The sequence below is a fragment of the Arctopsyche grandis genome, chromosome 8, assembly GCF_051622035.1.
Source record: "Arctopsyche grandis isolate Sample6627 chromosome 8, ASM5162203v2, whole genome shotgun sequence".
Lineage (NCBI taxonomy): Eukaryota > Metazoa > Arthropoda > Insecta > Trichoptera > Hydropsychidae > Arctopsyche > Arctopsyche grandis.
Window position 1 is genome coordinate 16966617 of NC_135362.1, and position 24859 is coordinate 16991475.

Genomic DNA, 24859 nt, shown 5'->3' on the forward strand with positions numbered 1-24859 from the left:
TATATTGTGTGCGCTGTAAAGAAAATCTCGAACGCTTTTCCGAACAAAAAAACGAGTTAGTATAGCGACTTTCGCGCCTAACAACACGATCATAAACGAAAAATATACGCGTTTTGCGTAGATAGAAAAGCGAAACGTTTACGACGCCATAAAAACGACCAAGTTTCAAACAAGAACAACTCATAAATAAACATCGGAAACTTTGAAAACGCTGAGTGCGTCGGCAAAACCTTTAAAATTCGCTGAATTATTCACGGCGCATAATCGTATTGAACACTGAAAATTATTAGCTCAATTTTCCATTAGCAATAGACCCGACAATATGGAGCGAAGCGCCACTAAATATGGACATTAAAACCGAACCATGGCAACAAATTATACCAACACATTCGAGGTGCAACAATCGATGAACAAAATAATAAAAACGAAATAAAAAGTATCCTACGTACAATAAAACGATAGCATTGTGCTCGAACGGATGTACCTCCGAGGTAGAATTGCTTGTTCATCTTTCTTTCGAGCGGTCTTTCTTTTATAAAATTCAATTCAATATTAATGAAAAGAGAACGGCCAGATACGATTTGAATAGTGATCATTATTTGAAAAAATAATACAAAACAGCATAAAAGGTGGACAACTTGCATTTACCAGGTGTAGTATATTGAATCAACGTATTCCGGTTTACATATATAATATTACAGGTGATTTTTCGTCGTCAATTTCACCCCTACGATTTCAACATCGTCACTCAATAGAAAATTTCATATGGAAATGCTTTAGGGTTAAAATTCAATAAATCTCACTAATATTTTATATGATTGATTTTTATCCTACAATTGATATGAAAATTCAACAGATGTACGTCAGAATTGTAAATTAACATTAAAATGCATTTATAAATGTATACATAGGTGGTGTATGTATATACATTTGGAGGGACGAAAACAGTACAGGGAAAGGGTTGACAACCCCTGACCATTGTGCGCCATCAGATAAACGACTAATGGAGCACTTACGTACAATAACATCAAAAGCTACAGCGCTCTATACAGGTTCGATCAGTATCAAACATTCGGAACGTGTCACAGACAAAACAATTTGATTGAAACGTGTAATTAAATTTGAATTTCGGATATGTAAGCGTGTAAACTGAAAGAATGAAACGAAAAAAAATACTAATTCAGAAATTCGTTTTTCATTCAGTATGGAATTTTTGTACCTGTAATTATAATACATCGAAAGAAGTTCTAAATTGTGCAAAAAAGCGAAAGGGTTTAAGCAAACTGGCATAGAGAAATATTTACGTAAGTCAAAAGTGCAGATTCGAGGGTGACTCTTGCTGCGTACACATATTATACGACGGGGGTGAAATTCGCCCCAAGATGCACAGAGCTGAGGCAGACGAACGAGTGCCGGAAAACTGTGCAAAAATGTACCGAATGAATGCGAAGGTGACGAATTGAAAGAAACGCACACACAAGGGGCCGGAAGATGTAAACTCACCGTTCGGAAACAAGAGGGGCGCGCTGCGTTGGCTTTTGAGTCCTTTCTAGTGCTCCCATGCGAAAATGTTGCTTTTATGTAAACCAACGCAAGGGACGTCTAGGGTAGGAGATAGCTCGAAGCGAAAAAAAAAAAAAAAAACCAGACACAATGGCTTTAGCTACAAAAGTTACCGCAAGACGATAGGTAAAATTTTAATTAACATTAATTATATACCATCCCAATGTACGCATCCAGTCCAGAACATTTCTGAATCGTCGGGGAATTCAAAGAGAAAAATAATTTTAAAAATAAAAATGCAGACGGATGACTAACAAGATCCTAATGATTTATTTTTTCAAAACGCAATAAGAAGCAGAGTATTCATACTTTTGTCCAAGTTTATCTACAATCTGGGCTCTTTTTTTCCTATTATGCTGTACATTAACCTTAGAATAATATAATACTATGATTACTAACCAAATAAAATAAAATTGTAAAATATAAAATGATCAGTAGATCAGTAGCTATTAAAATATATATAAGATGTATTGTGAACATAATTTCGTAATAATAAAAATCATTTAATCAAATCAAATCTACAATCTTTATTTACATTGTACCGCGGACGTGAAGGGTTTTCCGAGATTGGAGTGAAAGACGCAGTGAGTATTAGTTTAAAGTTGATCCGTCGACCAGCCAGCTCCGAATGAATCCACGGAACAAATCCGCCAAATATTTATACGCAGTATATTTATTTATACGCAGCGTGTAGTCTCAGCATAGTGAGATCATCGGTCGAAGGGTCGCGAGACTTTATTGACTGTTTTATACAGTTTATTCATACGCCGAGGACTTTTTAGCAGGAACCCTCGATTAGGCGATTAGTGATCGTCAACTTGTGGTCGACGAACACCAATCACCTAATCTCCGCGTTACACTATTGTCAAAATGCATTTATTTGACGATATGAAAAAAAATCTGGCCTTGATAAATTGATTTAAAAATTTGAATGCAAAAGTTAAATAAATTGAAGCAAATGTATAATTAAATAAATAAATAAGCCATCAAATTAATATGCTTATTAAAAGTTGAGTAAAACAATGTATTCCAAAGGAAAAGGGTATTTAGCCTCTGTGTGAGGCCATTAAATTAAAAATAATACAAAAATTCAAGTTTTTTCTATTTTTATTATTTAACAATGTATTTAAAAACAAATTTTGAATATAGCCTATCTTGACAGTCAAACTAGGTGATTAATTCCTATTAGTCATTTATTTAATGTCTGTGCCTTGTTGATTTTGGAGGTACATTAAAAATTCAAAACATAATAAGGCACTTATATCCATCAAGGGTTGACTAGAAAACCGCGAAAATGGAATATTCCAATTTGTCATTAATAATAGCGAACAAAAGTGTAAGCTATTTCATTAATTGAAAATAACTGCAAAAAAAAATTCTGAACCGAACAAACCGTCAAAACCATCGGTAAATTCCCGACTCCTCTGAGAGCATTAATAAACCATTATATTAATGATCGCGGGCGCAAATAAACGAAAACAACCACTTTTATAGAATAAAAAACAATAGGTACACCTGCTGTACCGTACTTTTTAATAATATTTTTATATGCAAAGGTACATTTCAGAAGCATGAAGGTCTCATATTACGTCACCGTTTTAAGAGTCGACGATTATATCACTCTGTCGTTGTTTAGAAGTCCCGATTTGGAGCTCGCACGTGTCCACACCACCTCGGAAACGGAAGTCGGATGTTGGGGCAGAATGGGGGTGGATGGGCGGGGAGTAAATGACAATGGCAACCTGGTAGTGCTCTCTCCCTGATCGAGTGCTAAGTCCCGAATACACAAAGGGGGTTACACATCGCGGCGCACACGGCAAGGCGTCGTATTTTACGGTGCAAATTTTACGGTTATTATTATGGTGCGAAACGAGCGGATTTGAGCGCTCGCTTAATTTCATCAAGAAAAAGCTTTTATCCTTCAGACTGAGTGAGCGAGCGGTGGATGGGGAGGAGTGGGGTGCTTTCTGTTAATGTCTCAGATTCGGAAGATTTAGCGACGCAAAACGAGGCTGTGCCGCTTCGTTGATAATGTGAGAGTAAAAGTGGTATTAACAGCACTATGTATAATACATATGTACTAGTTGTTGCTTAAAAGTCGGTTGTTGATTTTCTAGCATGCTCTTGATACACATATAATACATACATATGTAGATATAATTGCGTATGATAATTTGTTCAATGTTTAATATATACATATATAAATACATATACATATGTACATCCGTCCCCTTGATAAACAGGGTATTATAAACACACATGTATGTAGGTACATATGTTTCCACGAAACAAATCTTTTTTACGCGGTTAAAAACCATTGTTTTCAGGGTAAACGGTCAAAATAAGGAACATCAATATTTATATTTGTATAAATGATATTGATATCACACCCAAAATGGATTTAAATAAATTGTTCAATTTGAAAAACCGTGTAAAATAAGTCCACACAAATTGAGGAATTATTTGAATATCAAACTGAATTGAATAGCTAGCGACTTAGTTGAAAAATTCAAACAAAATGGCGATGAGATTAAGGTGTTGGAATTAATGTATTCTTAAACTCATTGGAATAAAGCTCGCTATGAATTGAATTTAAATACGATAAAAATAATAAAACTTGTTTTTTACCTAGGGCTGTGGAGTCAGAGTCGGAGTCATAAAAAAATAACCGACTCAGACTCCTTTTTTTTAAATCTATTTTCTTTAATTAATAGTATCACGGTCACCAATTTTATTGAAGTAAATCCAGCAATAAATTGAAATTTAATATTAAATTGAAATTTAATAATTACTTTATAAAAATCATGAATTTAAATTACATTGTAAATAAAATCATAAAACCATTTGTTTCCTCAGTCTCATACTTTTTTATTCTCATTTTTTTTGTGTGTAATTCATACACAATTATAATTTTACGTCATTAATCATTTTTTTATTTTAATCATTTTTTTTATTTTATCTATGTACGTAGTAACAATAAAAGAAGTTTTGTGATCATGCGAAAATTCGAACTTGAGATTTTGACTGATTCGAACTCAGAATCGATCACTGATCACGTTTTCATGATCTAGAAAAAATGTGTGTGTATTTTTTTACATGTGATAGAAATTATAAATTTTAGACCCCAATATTTTTTACTAAACCGGAAGTTTGAACATTTGTAAGTCCTATCGTTCTGAAACTTGGTATTGGCTACTGAAATTCATATCGACATGACGTAATTTTTTTTCAAATTTTTATGTTGACCGAAAATGGTACCTCACCGTGTCCTCTTTTTTTAAGTTTTTGAATTCAATTATCAAACGGCTAATCTAATCGGATTGAAAATTTTTGACATGTAATGTTTGTATTTGCAATTCATTCATGAGCAAATCTATACCCATCACTTTGATTCGACTGCGCTGTGATCCACGCTTTCATTTAAATTTGACCAAAATTGCAGTTAATCTGTAAACACATATCCCCATTTAATTCAGAATTCAGACCAAAAAATAAACAAATAATGTCGCGGTGCGTACACCACCACACAGCATCAGATTATAAAAATAAATAAAATTTACGTTTAACATGAGAGGCGTTTTTCGAACAATCAACCGTTTGTTTTCCTTTGCCATATTTTTTCGGCTGTTGTGTTTTTTATTCATTTTAATTCGAAACGAATGGCGGGTCCGCAGCCACGTCAATGAAAAGGAGGGGGAGGAGAATCGGAGGGACAGGAAGAGGCCGAATCGGCACTCGAAATGTATGCAAATCCAACGGAGGATGGGTGCGGGAAAAGCGGTGCTGGAAGGGTGGGCAAAAATAAATAAAGGGCGTAATGGCGTAATTGTTTCGGGGTAACTCGCCACAACTGGGCTTATGTTGTCCCAACTTTTGTTGCGCGGATTACTACCCAAACCCGGTCGCGCCGACCGGCAAAGGGTTAATTGTGGCTGACCTTTATTTCGGCGCAAAGAGGGAAAAATCGCAAATTACGCGAACGGACGTGCCACCGCCGAACGAAACCTTGTGCGTCACTTTTTATTTTATATCATTCAACTGTTAAAATGTATCGGAAACGCGATCCTCATTATCGCCACGCCGAACCAATGGTATGGAGACGGGTGGTGGAGGTGAATTTTCATAGGGTCCCCGTTTCCGATCGAGCTATTTGCATAATCCGTAGTGACTTATTTCAAACTCTACGTATTTCGCTAATTGACCATATTTTTGGGAAAGAGAGGTATCGCCAATAGTCTAAATTAAAAATCGTTAATTTATATACGGCGAACTTTATATTAGAGAATAATGTTCCGTTTGGGAAATTTTATGTTCCTATTACACGTAAAATGGTTAAATATGCTTATTTATTGTTATTGTACAGTAGCTTGTTGTTCAATAATTTATCGCAACAGAAAAGCTACTTTCGATCGAAATTGCGCAATTCATTATCTATACAATTTTCCTGTCTAAACAGTTTTTGACATTTTAATTTATAATTCTAAGCATTTTAATATGAATGATATTTTATTGACTTCCCGAAACATTTCAAATGTAAAAACATTTAATTTCCTGATAATCACATTTGTCGCTATAAATATTATATTTTACACTGCATAAGTATTACCAAACAGTGAAACTCTCATTCCTATTTTTAGACAGTAATGTTAGGTAAGCTTCTAAAAATTAATATGAACAATATAATTATACACGTAAAAATAAATTTTGTAGTACCAAAAACAATCTGAATTTCAATTCAATGAGCGTGATTTTATAATAGTATTAAAAAATATATGATTTTTTTCACATTACAAAGTATATTGCGTCGTTCGGTTGAAAAACCTAATAAAATAATAAGATCGAATTTCACATAGTATTGTGCAAGCAAACCGGAGCTTCGGAATAATCTATGTAGTTAGAAACATTTCAAATATATAATATGTATTGCAAAATCAATGCAATTTTCGTAATGGTTACCATTAATAAAAAACTCTCGTTAGTTCCGAGGCTGATTTCATTCCATCAACGTACATACATACAAATACAGAAACGTGATTCAATTTCAACAACACTATTATTATATCTAAAGATCCACTCTCAAGGTGTGAAACAATCGAACCTATCATAAAACCTGACTATAGCATGTCTATCATTCAACATGAAACTACATAGAACATATATGTACATACATAGGTACACGAACGTTATTAAAACTTTACTATGTTGCAAAGTGACAAATATCGAGACCCAACCAGTGAGAGTTTCATGACGCCGTTTTTCAAACTTCAACATCCATCACACAGGATATGCGCACGTCTGCGGAATCGAGCCCCATGCTTAATGTTCGGTAAGTTTCCGTGACCCGGAAGGCTTCCGGTAAATATTGACTGAAGACGAGAGACCGATTTGAGCTGTCAGGCAAGACTGATCGACTGCCAGCCACGGGCACATCTCGCCAGATTGTCTATCATAATATATCTCCTCTCCGTGGAGGAAGATCCACATCCACACGCACCCATTCGTCTACGCTCCTTCGACTTGTTTAAAATTGAGATTTGATTAATTCTATCGCGAGCGCGAGAGAGTATCACTGCCATCGAAAGGGTTAACCAAATGGGGAGGAAACGATCGCATCCAATTAGGTTGGCATTCAACTTTCTCTAACGCAACTGATGAAATAAATTTCTTGAATATACTTTAATTTGTTCGGAATGGATGCGACCTTGTCAATTTTTACGGGTCAATCTTGTTTCTTAAAACTTTAAAATAAACTGTGGTTTTCGAATGCCTGTAGTATGTTTTAAACTACGGAGGCTCAAATAATGAAATGAAATTCAAAAGAACACATTTCTTATTATTATATCTAAAATAATATAAAATATTTTGCCAAAAGCAAAATACGCGCTATCGAGGTTGAGGTATGAAGAAAATTTGAAGGTGAAAAATTTTACTAGATACTTACTAAATGCTAGATATTAGATGTTTTTCTTCTCTTTTTAGATAGTGTGCTTCTTCCTTTATCGTTGAATAATTTAATAAAAAAATTGTGACAATCTGTTCTCATTGAGCACCTACGTGTTTTCAGCCAATACAAAATAACTACTTTCAAAGGTTTATCAACTATTATTTTAATATATAAAAATAAATAGTTAAACAATTACCTATTTTAATATATTCTGAAAAATTTAATTTAATGACGGGTTTTTACAGTTTTCACATTTTTAATGTAGCACGATTTTATGAAGCGAATTTGTGGAACAGATTAAAAATTCGCCTCATCGTCTGTTATTTTAGATGGTTTTAAAGCGAATATAAAGCCATACATTGAAAGCGTCATATACTCGTCGATCAATTAACTAGCGCAAATTTTCAATATAAAAGCCACTCTGCCATACACCTATAATTGCGGTACAAAGGATCGTGCGCGCTTCAGATTAATTCATCCGTAGGTAATAAATTAACAGAAACGGGAGATTGGGAGAGGGAGATGGGGTGATAGAAGAGTGTGAGAAGAGGGTAGTTGAACGAAAATATCATTATTTAATGCCAGATCCAAATTCAATTGGAAACAAGACCAAATTCTTTAATTATAAAGGGATTATGCGAGGCAAAAGGACGAGACTAGTCCTTTTTGGCGCTTATCGTTACCGTTCCAGGATTCTTTGGTCTCCCTGGGCATAACGTTCGTTCCAATTTGTCTTCAATTGGAAAAACAAACGGGGCTATGTTCCGCTGTGAGAAAAAAATCAACGTCGAAGAAAAATATATAAAATAATCTCGTTACGGCGAAATTTTTCCCCTGCCGGCAGGTAAGCGGGCTTTGCCTTCAAATAAAAAGTAAATCAAAAGAGGAAAGATTGTAAATATTTTATATAAATATTCGTTTTAAAATCAATACGATGTTTAACTGTATTTTCACAACCTAACGCAAAAATATAATATGAAAAGCTCCATCAAAATGCACATACAATTGTAGGTTATACGTATCTTAATATGTATAAGTAAGGTACATTAATTTGGTTCGAAGCATGGTTGAGTTTGAATGATGGTTGAACGAGTGTACCGCTATTCGCTAACAAAAGTAATCGTAAGATTTAAAGATGAGAAAGAGATTATCCTGTAACTGGTTAAGATAATCCTAGTACATGTTCCTAAATGTGTGTTTGAGTCGCCTTCCATAAAAAAATAAAAAATAAAAAAGAACAACGAGAGAAACAAAAACTCGGGCTTCATGTTGGTCAACCTCTTAAAGAAAGAAAGAAAATTAAAAAAAATACGTTTAGATATTAAATCAGCAATATGCTTTATATATGTATATGTATATATGTATGTACTTAAAACCAAATAGAATTCAACATTGATTTCAATTTAAGATTTTGAGACGCCAAGAATATTGATATAAAATGTTATTAGTACTACAATTTTACGTTAAAATTTAATTTAGATTACACGTACAAAATGCTTCATTAATATTTAATTTGGTCCATTTTTTTAAGTACCGAATAAATGAAATGATATGAGTTTTTGTGGTTTTGCGGTTAATTATTCAATCTAGCGAGCGCATGCCATCAGCAGATATTAAACCAATTAGTAAAATTTCTAATAAACGTAACTTTAATTTAAAAGCCATCGCATCCGACCTCATCGATGAACCTTTGCCGATGAGTAAGTATGTAGTACTCGGGGTCTACACTAAATTTTACAATTCCACTAATGGGACATTAAAAACGACTTTAAAACTGTTAATTTCCGACGAGAGGCATGAGGGGAATCCAAATTGATTCCTGAAGGGAGCAACCAGATGATCGTCAACTGTTGCAAGAATTTCCCCGGTGCCTTTCTGGGGGCCCGAATGCGTCCCGCGGGAGACTACGCCCCTGCGGCTGCGCCCCCATCCCCCTCCACACCCCCATAATGAAACACGAAGCATTCTAATCCCCCTGGAGCGCACGGGGGCGGCTATGGAAGGGCGACTGCAGCCGAACATCCATCACGGACGTACGCCATTGGGAAGTTTGAATTTGCGCGCGAACGCTAACAAATGGCGAGGCGAAGATAAAAGCCGACAAAATTGCAAGGAAAATCGCGAGAAAATCTTCCCCAGAGCGTCGACTCATCGAATATATATTTGCTACAAAACAAATATCCCTTCTGGGTCTTCTAGCTTTTCAATATAACATTGTTTATTCATATTTAACAACCGATACATATGTATGTACATACATACATATTTTAAAAACATACCTAAAACGCTTAAATCCTGAATAAAATAGTATATCGAAGAAACTAGCTAACAAAAGGGGAAGATGTATTTTAATGTATAAATCAGCATACATTTGAACGTCAACCCTTCTATTTATTTTGCATTCCGATTAATGCACCTTACTTATCATCAGCATTCGCAATAATAAAAATGTAAATTAAACAGTCCCATAGTTGTAATTTTCGGTCTGAAGCCGGTTTCACAGTTGCACAAATCAAATTATTCATTATATGTAGAATACAGACGTTACAAAGACGCATCGCTAGAGTGCTCCTGATTGCAACGTCATTACTATAAATGATGCAATCGTGATCGCTGACTCATCCAGTATGTAATTTTTAAATTTGAATACAAAATCGTAGTCGGAATTAAATTTTGGTCCCCAGATTTTCAGCCCGTTTGCACATAATTCCCTTGGGACCAACCGGCTGCTTAGAGGGTAGTCGAAAAGGACGACGGAGTAAAGAGAGCGAGAGAGCTCCAGTACCCAAAGGAAAAAATATATATTAATGTCCTTTCGATGTAATAATTCGCCGTGATGCGGGGAACACCGACAATCCCAAAAGGAAAGACCATCCCCCTCGGCTAAATATTATTAGACTTTTAAATTTTTCAAATGGAAAATTTAGACGTTTTTAAAAATGGGGGAAAAGAGCGACGCCCGCGAGCCGGCGCCACAATGAAAATGCTAATGAGACATTTTGCCTATATTAAAAATTGACTGTGAAATATTTATAGACGCATCAAGAGACGTACATTGAACCATTGCGATTTTGTATTAGATATATATATATATATATATATATATATATATATATATATATATATATATATATATGTATGTATATATATATATATATATATATATATATATATATATATATATATATATATGTGTGTGTATTTACACGTATGTATGTATGTATGCGGTGTAGTTAGTTATCCGGCTAAGCAAGTTAGCGGTTTGTAACGAGGCTGTAGCATCTCGTCTCGAAACTGTCTAAACGGCCCGAGGACAAATCATAGTATCAAACTCGGAGGTTGGGTATATCCTCAATTGGATTCCACTTTGTTTTATCGGATGACTGGCATTCTCGAAAGGGAGTTTCTGCAAAATGGTCAACGTAGTACGTACCCGGGGCCCGTCAAGATACCAAATTAAATTGAGTGGGTCCAAAAAAGGACGAGAAAGGATTTCGTTCTTCGAGTCTCGACTGTTTCCACATTATTAAACGACGCTTGGGCATCGGCAATATATAGCGGAAAAGTCTCATGTAAGTGTACGTGTAGCGAGAGTCGATAAGTATGTACAGAATTTTCATTAAGTCTAAAGACGTAGCAGATTGTTCTCGACGGCAAAGGTTACAACGCAAGGCAAATTTCCTCCCCAGACAACAAAGTAAATAAAACTAAAGATAAATTAGGCAAGTTGTGTACCTTGTATCTACCGTCATCCCCCTTCCCCAGCTTTGTCTATTACGAAATGGGTGGTCGGGGAGAAGAGATCAGAAGTCGGTTCAAAACAGAAGTTAATTATTGGCGCGGATCGACTTTCAAAAGAGTGCAAAAAATTTATATCCAAAAATATACACACTCTTGTATAAACGTACAGGCAAAACGAACGAGAAACGCAAGACGAAATTGGATAATAACATCTGAATACAATAAATCACTTGATCCGAATGTCTGAAATTCTCCTGTAATGGCTCACCAGCGGAGGAGGGGATCAATTCGAACCGGGAGAAAATATCAGAAACGCCAAATACAATTTGGCAAACACTGACTCTTATTTACAGGTCAAATTATACTCATTGCGTTATACGCGTAAACATAACTCGGAGATTTGATCCAAAGAATTACTTAGGTATGTACATATGTATGTACATACATATGTATATTTTTAGATACGTAAATATTTACGTGTGGGATTAACTATGTATATTAACAACGAGAAAGACATTCAAAAAGGTTATATGGATAAGTAAACAATAAAATATTTCATTATGTATACACATATATGTATGTAAATATATACATACATAGCTTCAATATTTTATGAGCTTATATTATTTTACTTACATACTAAATCAATTCTTATTTTGAAAGCAATTTTTATATGAAAATCGTGAAATATTATATATTTTTTTTAAATTACGTCGCATATATAGGTAAATTAATTAATTTGTTAGTTTTTCATCAAGAACGAATAAATTTAAAACACGTATAAACACAAAGCATTTTTTTTAACATTATAATTCGAATACAATGTAACATTTATACATATGTACATATGTATATATACATATACACAAATATAATATATTATGTATTCAAATGAATCCACGTAAAAAAATTCTAAATGTCCATGAATCGAAATTCTATAGACATGTACATATGTGCATACATACATATGAATATATGTAGATACGTATGGGTGTTATATCAAAATTGAATCGAATATTCTCTTCCAGAGTCTTCTTGGGAGAAAGAAGCTCATTTGAATCTGAGCCTGCGACCGCCTGCTTCATAAAATATGAGCCGTAGGGCTCAAGAATTCAGCAAAAGTGGCGCCTTGCACGAGAGCCGGGCCCGATGGCTTCGAGGGTTTTCCACGCGGTCGATAAGGGCCACTCGTCAGCTTTCCCCAGAGTCGAATATAAATCGGTTGACGTGTGGTACGTATAAAATGTATATTATATATCACAAACCTCACATATGAGCTAAAATTCTAAATTTTTACACAATATACTTGGCGTCAGGGTAGTGCGTTAGATTAAATCGTATTTTTATTTTAACGAGACGAACCTTTTTTCGGGGGGCTTTGAGCGCGAGTTAAATATGAGCCGGAACAGACAATTTTGTTTAGGGCTCGGGCGAAAAAAAAGAAAAAAATAGGCTTTTTCACGCACATCATGACGCGCCGTATCGTCGAGTAAATCACGACGTTATCGCCGAAAAATCTCGCAGTCGGAAAAATCCAAGGACGAAAGTCGAGGGAAAAGCGATACACAATTTTCCGTTAGGTCGAACAACTCGCGCCGATGCTCACGCGAAATTCGCAAAAGCGTCGAAGCAAATAGCATATAATATTCATACGCTAAAATGTGTGTCAATATTGATATAACTGTGAACGCGATAAATCGTTAAATATTTTATAATAATAAAAATAGCAACATACGCCGAATTCACAGCGCGGTATTTTGAAAACTAACACGCATATGATAATATGGAAACGCATTATGTAAAATTTTACAAAATGCGATGTATATAATATACCGGTCTCCGTGACGAGCCGGAATGTTAAATTACCGAAAACGCAAATATCGGAAGGCAAAGATCGAAAATCGAAAAATCTTAATTCGAAAGATCAAAAAAAAAGGGTGCATGGTAAACGGTACATACTCACGTACATACTCACTTAATTTGCGCGAGCAGGAACAAGAGGAACAGGCTTTTCCTCCTTTTTTTCTGCGCGCGCACATTAATACGGGAGGAAAAGCCCGTTCCTCTTGTTCCTGTTGTATCCTGCTCGCGTAAATTAAGTGAGTATGTACCGTTTACCATGCACCCTTTGTTTTTGATCTTTCGATTTTCGATCTTTGCCTTCCGATATTTGCGTTTTCGGTAATTTAACATTCCGGCTCGTCACGTAGACCCATAATATACATGTATGTTACAGTTGAAATATATCTTCCAGTTGTAATATATTTCGACTAGTTGTAATATATTAGGTGGGCTGAAAAGTTCATAGGCTGACACATGGATAGCGCTACTAGTATTAAATCCATATGATTTTTAGCTAGCCCTAACCTTAAAAAGACACGTGTATAAATTTGACAGCTGTCGTACTATTAGTTTGTGAGTTATAGCATTTTGAGTGAAGCAACTTTTACATATTAGTTTGAAAAAATGGATAAAAAGGAATTTCGAGTGTTAATAAATTAATAAATAATTGTTTTTCGGCGAAAAAAAATACTATTGAAGCCAAGGTTTGGCTTGATAAACATTATTCGGACCTTGCACCAGGAAAATCAACCGTTGAGAAGTGGTTTGCTAAGTTTAAACGAGGCGAAATGAGAACCGAGGACGATGCACGCAGTGGGCGCCCCAAAGAGGCTGTTACCGACGAAAACATCAAAAAAGTCCACAAAATAATTTTGGATAACCGTAAAGTGAAATTGATTGAGATAGCTGAGACCCTAAAGATATCAAAGGAACGTGTTGGACATATCGTGAATGAATATTTGGGTATGCGACAGCTCTGTTCAAAGTGGGTGCCGCGCGAGCTCACAATCGACCAAAAACAACAACGAATTGATGATTCTGAGCAGTGTTTGGAGCTGTTCAATTGTAATAAACCCGAATTTTTGCGTCGATATGTGACAATGGATGAAACATGGCTCCATCATTTCACACCGGAGTCCAATCGACAGTCAGCCGAGTGGACTGCACGTGATGAAGTGACTCCAAAGCGTGGAAAGACGCAAAAGTCGGCTGGCAAGGTTATGGCATCATTATTTTGGGATGCGCATGGTATAATATTCATCGACTATCTTAAAAAGGGAAAAACCATAAACAGCGACTATTACGTAGCGTTATTGGAGCGTTTGAAGGACGAAATCGCGGAAAAACGGCCCCATTTGAAGAAGAAGAAAGTGCTGTTTCATCAAGACAATGCACCGTGTCACAAATCAATGAAAACGATGGCAAAATTGCACGAATTGGGCTTCGAATTGCTTCTGCATTCACCGTATTCTCCAGATCTGGCCCCCAGCGACTTTTTCCTGTTCTCAGACCTCAAGAGGATGCTCGCTGGACAGAAATTTTGCGCCGATGAAGAGGTAATCGCCGAAACTGAAGCCTATTTTGAGGCTAAAGACAAATCGTACTATAAAAATGGTATCGAAAAATTTTATGACCGCTATAATCGTTGTATCGCCCTCGAAGGCAACTATATTGAATAATAAAATCAAATTCTAACAAAAAAAAGATTTTTTCTATGCTAGCCTACGAACTTTTCAGCCCAACTGTTATTCCATCAAACCTGGTAACAAAATATCGTTATAGTTGAAGTGATTTTTTTGGTTGTCATATATTTTGACTAGTTAGAATATATTCCGTCTAACCCATGGAAGTTGACTCATATGGCGAATTACATTCCAACTGGTCAAAATATATTACAACTGAAAATACAGTTAAACTATAAGTTGGTACCAGGTTAGATTTTCGTGAAAACTTCACTCCACTAGTAATTTGTATTAGAGAGTCACATTTTTTTTGTTTTGAACACATTCTTAGAGTTGTCGTAATACTATAATCATTATCATAATTCGTAATACCTAGCAAATATTAACGCCTTATTAAATTCTTAAGCATTTGTAAAAATATCAAAACTGTATTTGATAGTTCAAATACAGTTCGGATAGTTCAAATTATTATATAGTATATGAAATTAATACAGAAGATCTAATAATACATTTTTCAAATTTCAAGATCAATTTGTATACCTATGTTTATTTTACAAATGCTATTTCGAAATGTAATATAAACCATAAAATCTGATAGGACAATTTATTACCGGCCACCACTAAGTCATAAGCTTAATCCGATTCAATTGAACGGAGCCTGCCGGTCATCAACGTTTCCGAATCGACACATCGATCAAACTTTACCAGGACATAATTACAATTTGGACCTTAGAGTTTGAGTCAACCTTGCGAACTTTTAGTTCGGAGTAAGTTAACCCTGTGCGTGTTACGCAAGCGGTGACGCAACAATTTTTAGGTAAAAGTGTTAGCGAAGCACGTCGCCCCAAATGGAAAGGAGAGAAACCTTTGAGACGAAAATTGGAAATATGTTTCTGTCCAAAGTTGGTAGAGCGAATGGCTAGGGGGGTGAGGAGGCCACTCGACAGGGGGTGAGTCGGCAACACAATTTCATCCAGGTGCCGAGGGGTCGGCCAGATGGTGAGTACATCATCCCCGGACTCTACCAGGGGCGTCAATCACCGAGTCGCGGTCAGCGGCGAAATATCGAACAGTCACCGTCGCAAAGGGTCGATAGATATTTCAAGATTAGCAGAATTACTAAGTTACCTACGCGAATTTGTAACGACGACAACTAGTCGCATATCTGGATGTACCTACCGTGGCAAAGCGAGCTACAAGATTACGATAACTTGTCATCCATTCTGACTTATGACCGAACCGAATCGCTCGTGGACTTGTCATCGGAGCATACTGCTAAATTTTCATATAAATATGCAATAGTAGACACTGACTGTATTTATGTATGTACGTTACCTAATATGTTAAACGAAGAGTTGGAATTTTAAAATGTTGAAAAAGAAAAGGAACAATCAGAATTAATTCAACAAGGTTAAAAAGATACTGCCACTTGAAAGTCTCAAATATATTGTCAAGACAGTCAAGATAATTACATGCGAGTATACGTACATATATGTGCCCATAATTATGAAAGTGGTCTAAGTCAAGAAAATTTTAATCAATTACATATTACAATATAACCGATATTTAACGATAAAATCGACTTAAAAAAAATTTTTTTTTCTTGACTTAGACCACTTTCATAATTATGGGCACATATATGATTCTCAATGTATTTATTCGTACGCTCAAAAACTGAATCTGACCTACATATTTACATAATTATTAACAAATCTAGTAGAAGGGTATATTCGTAGTCGTATTGATCCGAAATCAAAGAAAGGGTCTCGTTTATTATATTTCAATTTCAATTTATCAAGTTTGACATTCCTTGGTTTTTTACTTTTTTGTGTACTATACGAACAATTCAGTTTTAAATTCTATTATTCAATTTAGACAAATTAAATTCAATATTTGCATTTGTTTCGCTATATACGCCAGTTTGATCATATTTTTCATTATTTCAAAGATTTTTTTTGTTGTTTGAGTCGAATTTTATTAACTATTCGATATTTAAATGTACGCAAATATCTTCAAAATTTATCGGTCTAAAGCATTTTCTACTATAAACATAAAAAGAAACAAATTCGATTAATTTATAATACGTGATAATTTAAATATTTGTCTTATTTCCTGCCATCTGATACTCGATCGTATTACAAATCAGATTTACCTACACAAATATAAATTAAATTATAAAAAACCTGATTAAATATTCTAAAATGCGATTATCTTTTCAGCCTATTGTTCATATATATGTATGTATGTATGTATATGTATATGTATACATAAGTTGAGCACGGATGTGAGCCGTGGAATGAAAAAACAAATTTTCATATTTTTCAGCTCGCTGGTTACAACATTCTTTCAGGTGCACAAGTCTACCCTGGAGGAAATCGGTAATCAAATTAAAATTTTCAGTATTTTTCTTTACACTCGAAAAAACAATTGCGGAAAACTTCACACCGCGTCTTGGCACGCACGTCAAAAAGCTCACCGGTGACTTCGGAAACACTTCTTCGGGGTATTATAAAACTTTCTCCGACAAAAAAATAAATTTAATGTAAGCACTAAGGGGGAAGGTTCAAATATGAATATATACCAGTGTACGTGAATGTAAAGGAGGAACATTATTTAAATTTGAAAAAACTCAATATAATAAATCAAACCAAAACACTGAAATTCAATATATTACATATATCCACTTATGCGAAGGCATAGTATACAATTGATACATTTAAAAAACGCAAATACATAGAGGCAACGCTTTCATACACGGAGCCATTTTTGTTTGCAAAAGCAATTATTTGCGGTCTGCGTCCCTCCCAATAGAAACCACTTCCAGCACTTTGACGACGTCCATTTCGAGAGGGGTTCATAAAAGAGATATGTTTGCTTTGAAAATTTCAACTTTGAGACCGTACGAACATGTCTGCAACTGCCTCGTTATTTGCACAACTATAGAGTTGCAACGCAGACAGATTTTCATGTGAAAAAGAGAGTTAATCACAGTATGATACTCCGAAAGAAGAAAAAAACAACTCGGTGCATCGTTTGAAAAGCCCTAGAGTTGTTTAACGTGCATAAATTCAGTTTGTAGATAGTCTCTATATATGCGAGAGTATTTATGAGGGGGGTTCGGAACATTCTTAACGTTTGAGAACGGCTTGTATTTTGATGTACACGTCGAGTTACGTGAGTAGGGACACCAAACGTTCGCCTGCGAGCAGGGGGAGGATCGGAAACTTTAAAACAGGGTGTCTTTCGTTGAATATCACACTGGATTCCAGGGGATGAAACGAACGAGCGAACGAACGAAGAGGTTTCCTTGAAACTTTATACGGGGAAGCCATATTGATCGAATGGCGAACAAGAGTATTTATATATCGGGTGTACGTTTACATCAACTGGCGAATTATCTTGGTAATTATGGACAAGGACGACTTGCTTGGCTAGGTGGTAATTTTTCTCAGTCCCCGCAGGACGTCCAAATTGTTAAAAGCAGGGAACATAAATCAGAGGAGTGGATTCGCTCGATGAGCAATATCCCCAAACCCCACAGCAATAAGTCTTCATATAAATATGTGTCTAATTTTCAAACAATGTCTTTTATCCCGATCCCCCTAGTAAAAGATTCGTTAGAGGGGTGCTTTCCGAGAGCAGATTCATAAAAAAAAAACTAGTCATCAAACAATGCTTCTCAAATATATGTATGTTCATACATATAATATACATATGTATGTATAATCTAACGAAAAAAAAGTGTGATCTATTTTGTAGAATAGTTACTTTTGAAGAATACTTACTGTAGAGAACATGAGAAAGGAAGAAAAAAATATATAAACATTATTTATTTATCTAATATATAATTTCGAAAGAGACTTGGTATGTAACGATTATTGGTTCAAAGAAAAACAAATGAATATTCAAATAAATTTAAATAAAATAATACTATTCAAATAAATTTAATAAAATGCCATGTTTAAGCGGTTTATATTACAAATACCGAGAGAAGCCGGGTAAAAACACTAATTAGTATTTGATAAAGATTAAATATTTATTAACCAACGAGAAGACACAGAAATAGTTTTACAAGTTTTAAATGAAATAAAACTAAAACGACGGAGTCTCAAAATTCGAAATTCGAATAACGGATCACTGATTTATATTATTATTATCTGAAAGAGATAAACAAATCATTTCTATTTAAATAAATTGATTAAGAAATGTCAGCCGATCTAGTTATTCTAATAATAATAAAAGTTTTGTTACTAATCATATTCCTCATTAGTGAGGATGGTAATGTTATTTTTTTTTAATTTACGAACATTGGACATTGAAAAAATAATAATGTCAAATGGACAAATTTGCTTTGAACGCATATTTATTCAACACATAACTTTGCATGTTTTATAATAAAATTAAATCGAATTGACTACTGATTGCATTTAACCCTTCACATCGGTAAACAGAATAAACTAATTAATACGCTTTTCCAATATTCGATAACAGCAAACATTATCGTTCACCAAACGATTATGCATATATTTCCCGAATTTCTATTACAAACGGGGAATTCAAACAACGCAATAAATGTAGAAATTTTAAGTGCAGAATTCGGTTTAATTAAATCGGCATTTGTACGTTTAAATGTATGTGTGCGCGTTCGCTTTTGTGTGTTGTCGAAAATATTCCGAGAAGACTTTTCCATCGTAACCCCTTTTTAAGTTGGACTCGTCGTAAATTTCCACCGCGAAGAAAGCCTTTGTTTTTACGGTTCGTCACTTCTGTGCGGGGTTATTGTTTTTCCAACGCCCGAGTTTTCCTCCATTTTCGGCCAATTAGAAAACGAAGAAAACCGACTGAACTCGCCCGGCTCACCACCTCAACGAAAGGTGGAGTAATGAAGCGGTCCCGCAGGAGACTTCCTTTAATTAAACACATTGAGACATTTTCCTTTTGTTCGGACTCAACCTGCCCCCCCCCCTCCCCTCCCACTCACATTACCCCATTTTCCCCCTTTGCGTGGGCGTACGTGATGTGCAAATGTGTGAGAGAATGTGGAAAAACTCTTTTAGGAACATTAACAGGTGTTCAGGAAAACTTTTTACCCAGCGAAATCGAAGTTATTGAGAATGACAGGTCCGACGCATAGAAAAAGTTCAAAAATTAACCAATTGAATAACTCACGCGATGTGTGGCACAGTTAAATCCAACGAACCGTAATAAAATTAATGATTAATAAAAATAGCCTTGTAAAGACCGATTCCTTTAAATATATGTACATACATCAATCGCGTATTTAACACTACATATATGTATGATATGTATGATTTTAGAAGTTTTCACTTTAAAAAAAAGATTTTTTGCCCCATTTCAACTTAATTGATTTAATAAAATGCATTTACACAGTTCCCGAATTTCAATTTTAAGATAAGAAGGACTCTGTTATATTTATTCCGTTGAGTAAAAATTTGTCTCTGCCATTTACAAAATAAAATATGAGTACAATCCTTAATTAATGAAATAATTCTTTAATAAAAGAAAAGCAATCTCAATATTCAGAGTCAGCAGCGTCCTGCAAAGTTCCGTCCATGGCTGTCACCGGCATACGACACTTAATCCTGAAAAGTATTTACAGATCTTTACTGGAAGTCGTTGAATAAAGAGGTGCTGGATAGCATCTCGCACGACCGAACACTTCTGAAATTGATTACAGCAGTCCTTGGGTTCAGGGTATTCGGGCCTCGGGACGTCACGATCAGAAGTGAAGATATATGTATGTACATATGTTAAAGGGGAAAACTGGCTCGTCAATAAGCAGGCGCGAGCGGCCAGGGCCGGAACAGACGGTGTTAATTTAATCGGCGACGCGGCAGGGGCAAGGGCCAGGGCCAGCTCGAGGTAGGTGGCAATAAATAACGGAATTACAACGCAAATTTTTGGTCCGCGGAGAGAAAACTTCCGCCATTTTCGTTTGGTTCAGGCGCGAAAATTGCTCTAAGCCGAGCGATGTAATTAATGCTCGGTCATTAATAAATTTATGATTAACGATTCAAGCCGCGCCTCTGCATATTTTTTTTGTTTATATATTTTTTTCGTTATTTTATACTCGCTGTCAAAATAAAGTGCGTTTAAAAGTCAATCAGTCATCGAGGGACACAATGGATGTAATCAAACGTCAGTTATAAATTTTATGACCAAAATATTACAGCGATAACACAGACTAAGCACTTCAAGTTGAAAACATTATACATATTTATATTAGAGTTAACAAACAAAGCTTCAACATTAAACAACGGCGAACGTCAGTTTTTGAAAACTATGAGATGCATCGAAAAACGACAACAAAGACGGTATCAATGAAAACTTTATCTTGACATAACTGTTGCGGCAACTTTAGACAAAACACGTTGTACTAAAAGTACGACAAACTGCTTCCAAAATCTCCAGATGTGCTTGATACTGGCAACTTTTTACACTCTGAACTTGAGACAAACTCTAAGGGCAAAAAGTTTCTTCGTGTCGACATAATTAAAGCAAAACACAACAGCGAAAACTTGGCGTTAGTGCATTATTCAAAAGTCGTTCTTTCTTATGATAATCAAATCTGCTGTTATTATACATGGCAATCGATCGGAATGCGATAAGTTGAACTTTAAATTGATAGAGCCAAGGACGATTGCATTGCATAGGTCAAGCTTCACACAAATATCAAAATAATCATATCAATCAAAATCAATCAAGGAAATACCAGTGAAAACTAGATTTTAGGTCGCACTCAATCATCGAGTACTGTCGAAAAATCAATTCAATCAAATTTTCAAAACCCATCAACGTCGCGTCACGTTCATTGAAATATATGCGAAATAATTTGAAAATCAAAACGTAATAAATAAATCACGAAGCAGTTTCATACAGCTCACATTACAATTATAACAGTTGCATATTAAAATGCATCATTAATATTCATTAAATTAAGATTCAGAAATGATTAATTTCATTTTTATTTAATGCACGCTCGCGTACCTTAATTGCAAACAAACGAACAACAAATGAATTCGAAATTGAAGTATCTTCATATGCATACAAATATTTAATATTCATTCAGAAGAATGCACTTCATGTTCCTTTGTCACGAATAAATCCAAACCCTAATGACCGTAGTAGGTGATCGAATAAGAAAAATGGCATTATATTGTTAAGAAGGGAGTAGGGTTGAGCTTATCACAAATCAAGTTAACAAATAGAGGGTAGTTAGTCAACTGAGGCTAGGCCAACCGGAGGTCGGGTGAGTCGGACCCTTTATGGACCTACGCAAATTTATGATCGCAGTTTTTAAAGCGAATAAATTAGACCGGAACACCAATAATAAAAGAGGAAGTTGAATGAGGAAAAAACATACGGGTAATAAAATCTGGGACAATCGCCGAGCTCCACGCAGGTTTATGTCTACTGGCTGGAGAAGGGGGCTTAAGCCGGATATGAAATGTTATCATAGGGTACTTACCGAAGCTATGAAAAAGTCTCCATGCAGGACGCTGACAATGCCAAAGTTTGTGTACCGGAAGAGTCGATCCATGATCCACATGAGCCTTGACAGGACACCAGTTCGAGCGTTCAGGGCTGCCATCAGCACGGGTACATCACCAGTGCTTTGGTGATTCGCCAACACCAAGGTTCTCTCGCCACAGCATGGTGATATCTCATCGCCGACTTCTACAACTGAAATAATAAAAAAATATTAAAACAATTATATATTTGACACACAAGACAAATTTCCAAAAAAAATACTATCAAAACTAATACTAATGAATATTAAATCAGACAAGGTCATACATATGTACATACATTCCTGTAATGCCACAATAGTCCAAATTTAAATAGATAATATAAGATGTCTTTTACAATTGAAAAATTTATTTTGTCAATGAATTTTGAACCATTTAAAAAAGAATTATCAGAATTAAATAGAGTTGTTGAGGACAGTGAGAATTCTAATACGAGTACATATTTAATGCAATTTTCTTTAATGGGCATTTAAAGTCGTATAATTTATTTTATGTGAGCTTTAATCAAAGAGACTCTTTAACTATTCAACTCAGCTTGGATAATGGAAGAACATAATGTATTTCACATTTATGGTATCATAACATGTTGCCTCTAGCTTAGTAAGTAGTTTCAAAAATATTATAATATAGAATACACAAAGTACAATTGAAATCGTTAATGTATTCATGGAAAACTGAAACTCGACAGGTAAAATGAATTTTAATATATTTCCAAGCAATATCCAATATCAAAGTTTATATTCAATTATATTGGAGTTAGCGACGAAAATAAAATACAGCGTTTATTTTAGACGACAAAGGAAAAGAGATGATCGGGTTTTCGCAATTCACCGTTGCATTTTAGCCAGGGGAAGAATACCAGCGAAATATTTCAGTAGAGTGCAATATCTAGCAAACAACCTGACACTTGTCAACCGCGTTGAAACGGAATAATATATCATCTAACACTAAATGAGACGACAAAACTGAACTCGGAAATATTTCTAAAATTGAACAAAAGCACATCACAAAACAAAATATATACGATTCCGTTATAGCAGATACGACCTATAACTAAAATCCATAACAAACAATTATCTACTATAATACGCGTCGGTCATGGGGAATTTTTTATTGCCATCTTATACGCCCTCGTAACGAAGCAATTTCGTATTGAATATACATATTTATGTACTTTTTTTTTTGATGGATCTGAAGCGAAGAAACGTGCACGTCTGTTAAATACCTACAAAATCGCACTCGAATCGATAGAGCAATTGACCGAAAAAATCCACTGTGCGGGATGGACTGATCGAGACAAGTAAAGAGAGAGGGAGAGAGAGGAGAGGTGGTATTACGAGCTTTTAATTGATAGAACGTTTGTTCGATAAATATCAAGCACGAGGAAACAAAGACTTATCTACCATCTGTCCGGACGATCTCACCGTGGCGTGGTGTGCAACAATGGCGAGCATCGACATTTCGTGCCGTAGCACCGCGAACAGAAATGCTCTATTAGAGACAGGACAAGAGGTAGAGGTACATACATAGATGGTAGGTGGGTCGTCCTTGTGAAATATCGAAAGGCGCGTCCAATTGCGAAATCGTCCGGCCGTTCCAGTGTTAAGATTCCGACGTGGATCGACAATCTCGTATAGTATAGCGGTGTTGTTGTTGGGTTATTATGGCACGAGGCAGGGGGGATATGGGGAAGTTCGCGGGCGGGGCTGTGTCGATATTAAGTCACCTCCTCGACCGGGAGGATAAAGGGCGTGGGAACACTCGGACTTGGCCAAGTACACTCAAACTGTGGCTTGCAATTCAAATGCAATACGTTTAATTGTACTAGCCCCTCGTATGTGCCAAAAATATTCCCCGTTGACAACCTATAATTGGAGAACTTCCACTCTCCTTCATAGTTTCAAGTTAGTGTCTTCCGTACATATATTGGCCCCATTTGGACTATTACACAGAGTGTGTTGAACTCCTACTCTCAAATGTGCCAATGTCCTAATCCCAAATGTCAAAATGTCCAAATCTCATATTTAATAAACACATGTGTATGGCCGTAGCCAGGGGAAGGGATATGAAGGCGATTCCCCCCCCCCCCCCTTTTATTGAAATTCAATTCCTGGGGTGAAAATTTTTTAACATTTATGGACACTCAAAATGTATAAAAACGTGAATATGTTTTGATATTTTGATAAACTTTTTGTATAAAATCGTATTAAAGTGCCGCAGGAGTAAAATCAGGATTAATTAATTTGATAACTTGGTTCAAAAAAATCATAAAAATGACGAAAAGTCGACTTTTCTAGTCGCACGAATTCACTCGATAACTATTTATTTCAAATGTGCCAGAGAATATGTAACTAATATTAATATACAACAGGGCTTTTAAAAAAAATTCAGAAACTTACTTCTTATCAAGCTTTTTACTGAAGCAAATTCTATTAAAATAGCATTTAAATAAAATTTATAGCAGCTTTTCTATGCCGAATTTTGCTCTTTTGACGAATTATATAAACATGGATTTTAATTATGTACGCGTGAATATT

The 24859-nt window shown here is 35.4% G+C and overlaps 1 protein-coding gene and 1 long non-coding RNA gene across 2 annotated transcripts in view; one reads left to right on the forward strand and one right to left on the reverse strand.

Moving 5' to 3' along the window:
- LOC143915963 (acyl-CoA:lysophosphatidylglycerol acyltransferase 1-like) overlaps positions 1-24859 on the reverse strand; it is a 275166-nt gene that overhangs the window by 71686 nt on the left and 178621 nt on the right. The window contains exon 3 of the mRNA XM_077436786.1: positions 22262-22476. Within this exon, the coding sequence (XP_077292912.1) occupies positions 22262-22476 (215 nt within the window). The remainder of the gene's footprint in view (positions 1-22261; positions 22477-24859) is intronic.
- The window catches only part of LOC143915964 (uncharacterized), a 200379-nt gene that overhangs the window by 49275 nt on the left and 126245 nt on the right, over positions 1-24859 (forward strand). The gene's annotated exons all lie outside the window — the stretch shown is intronic.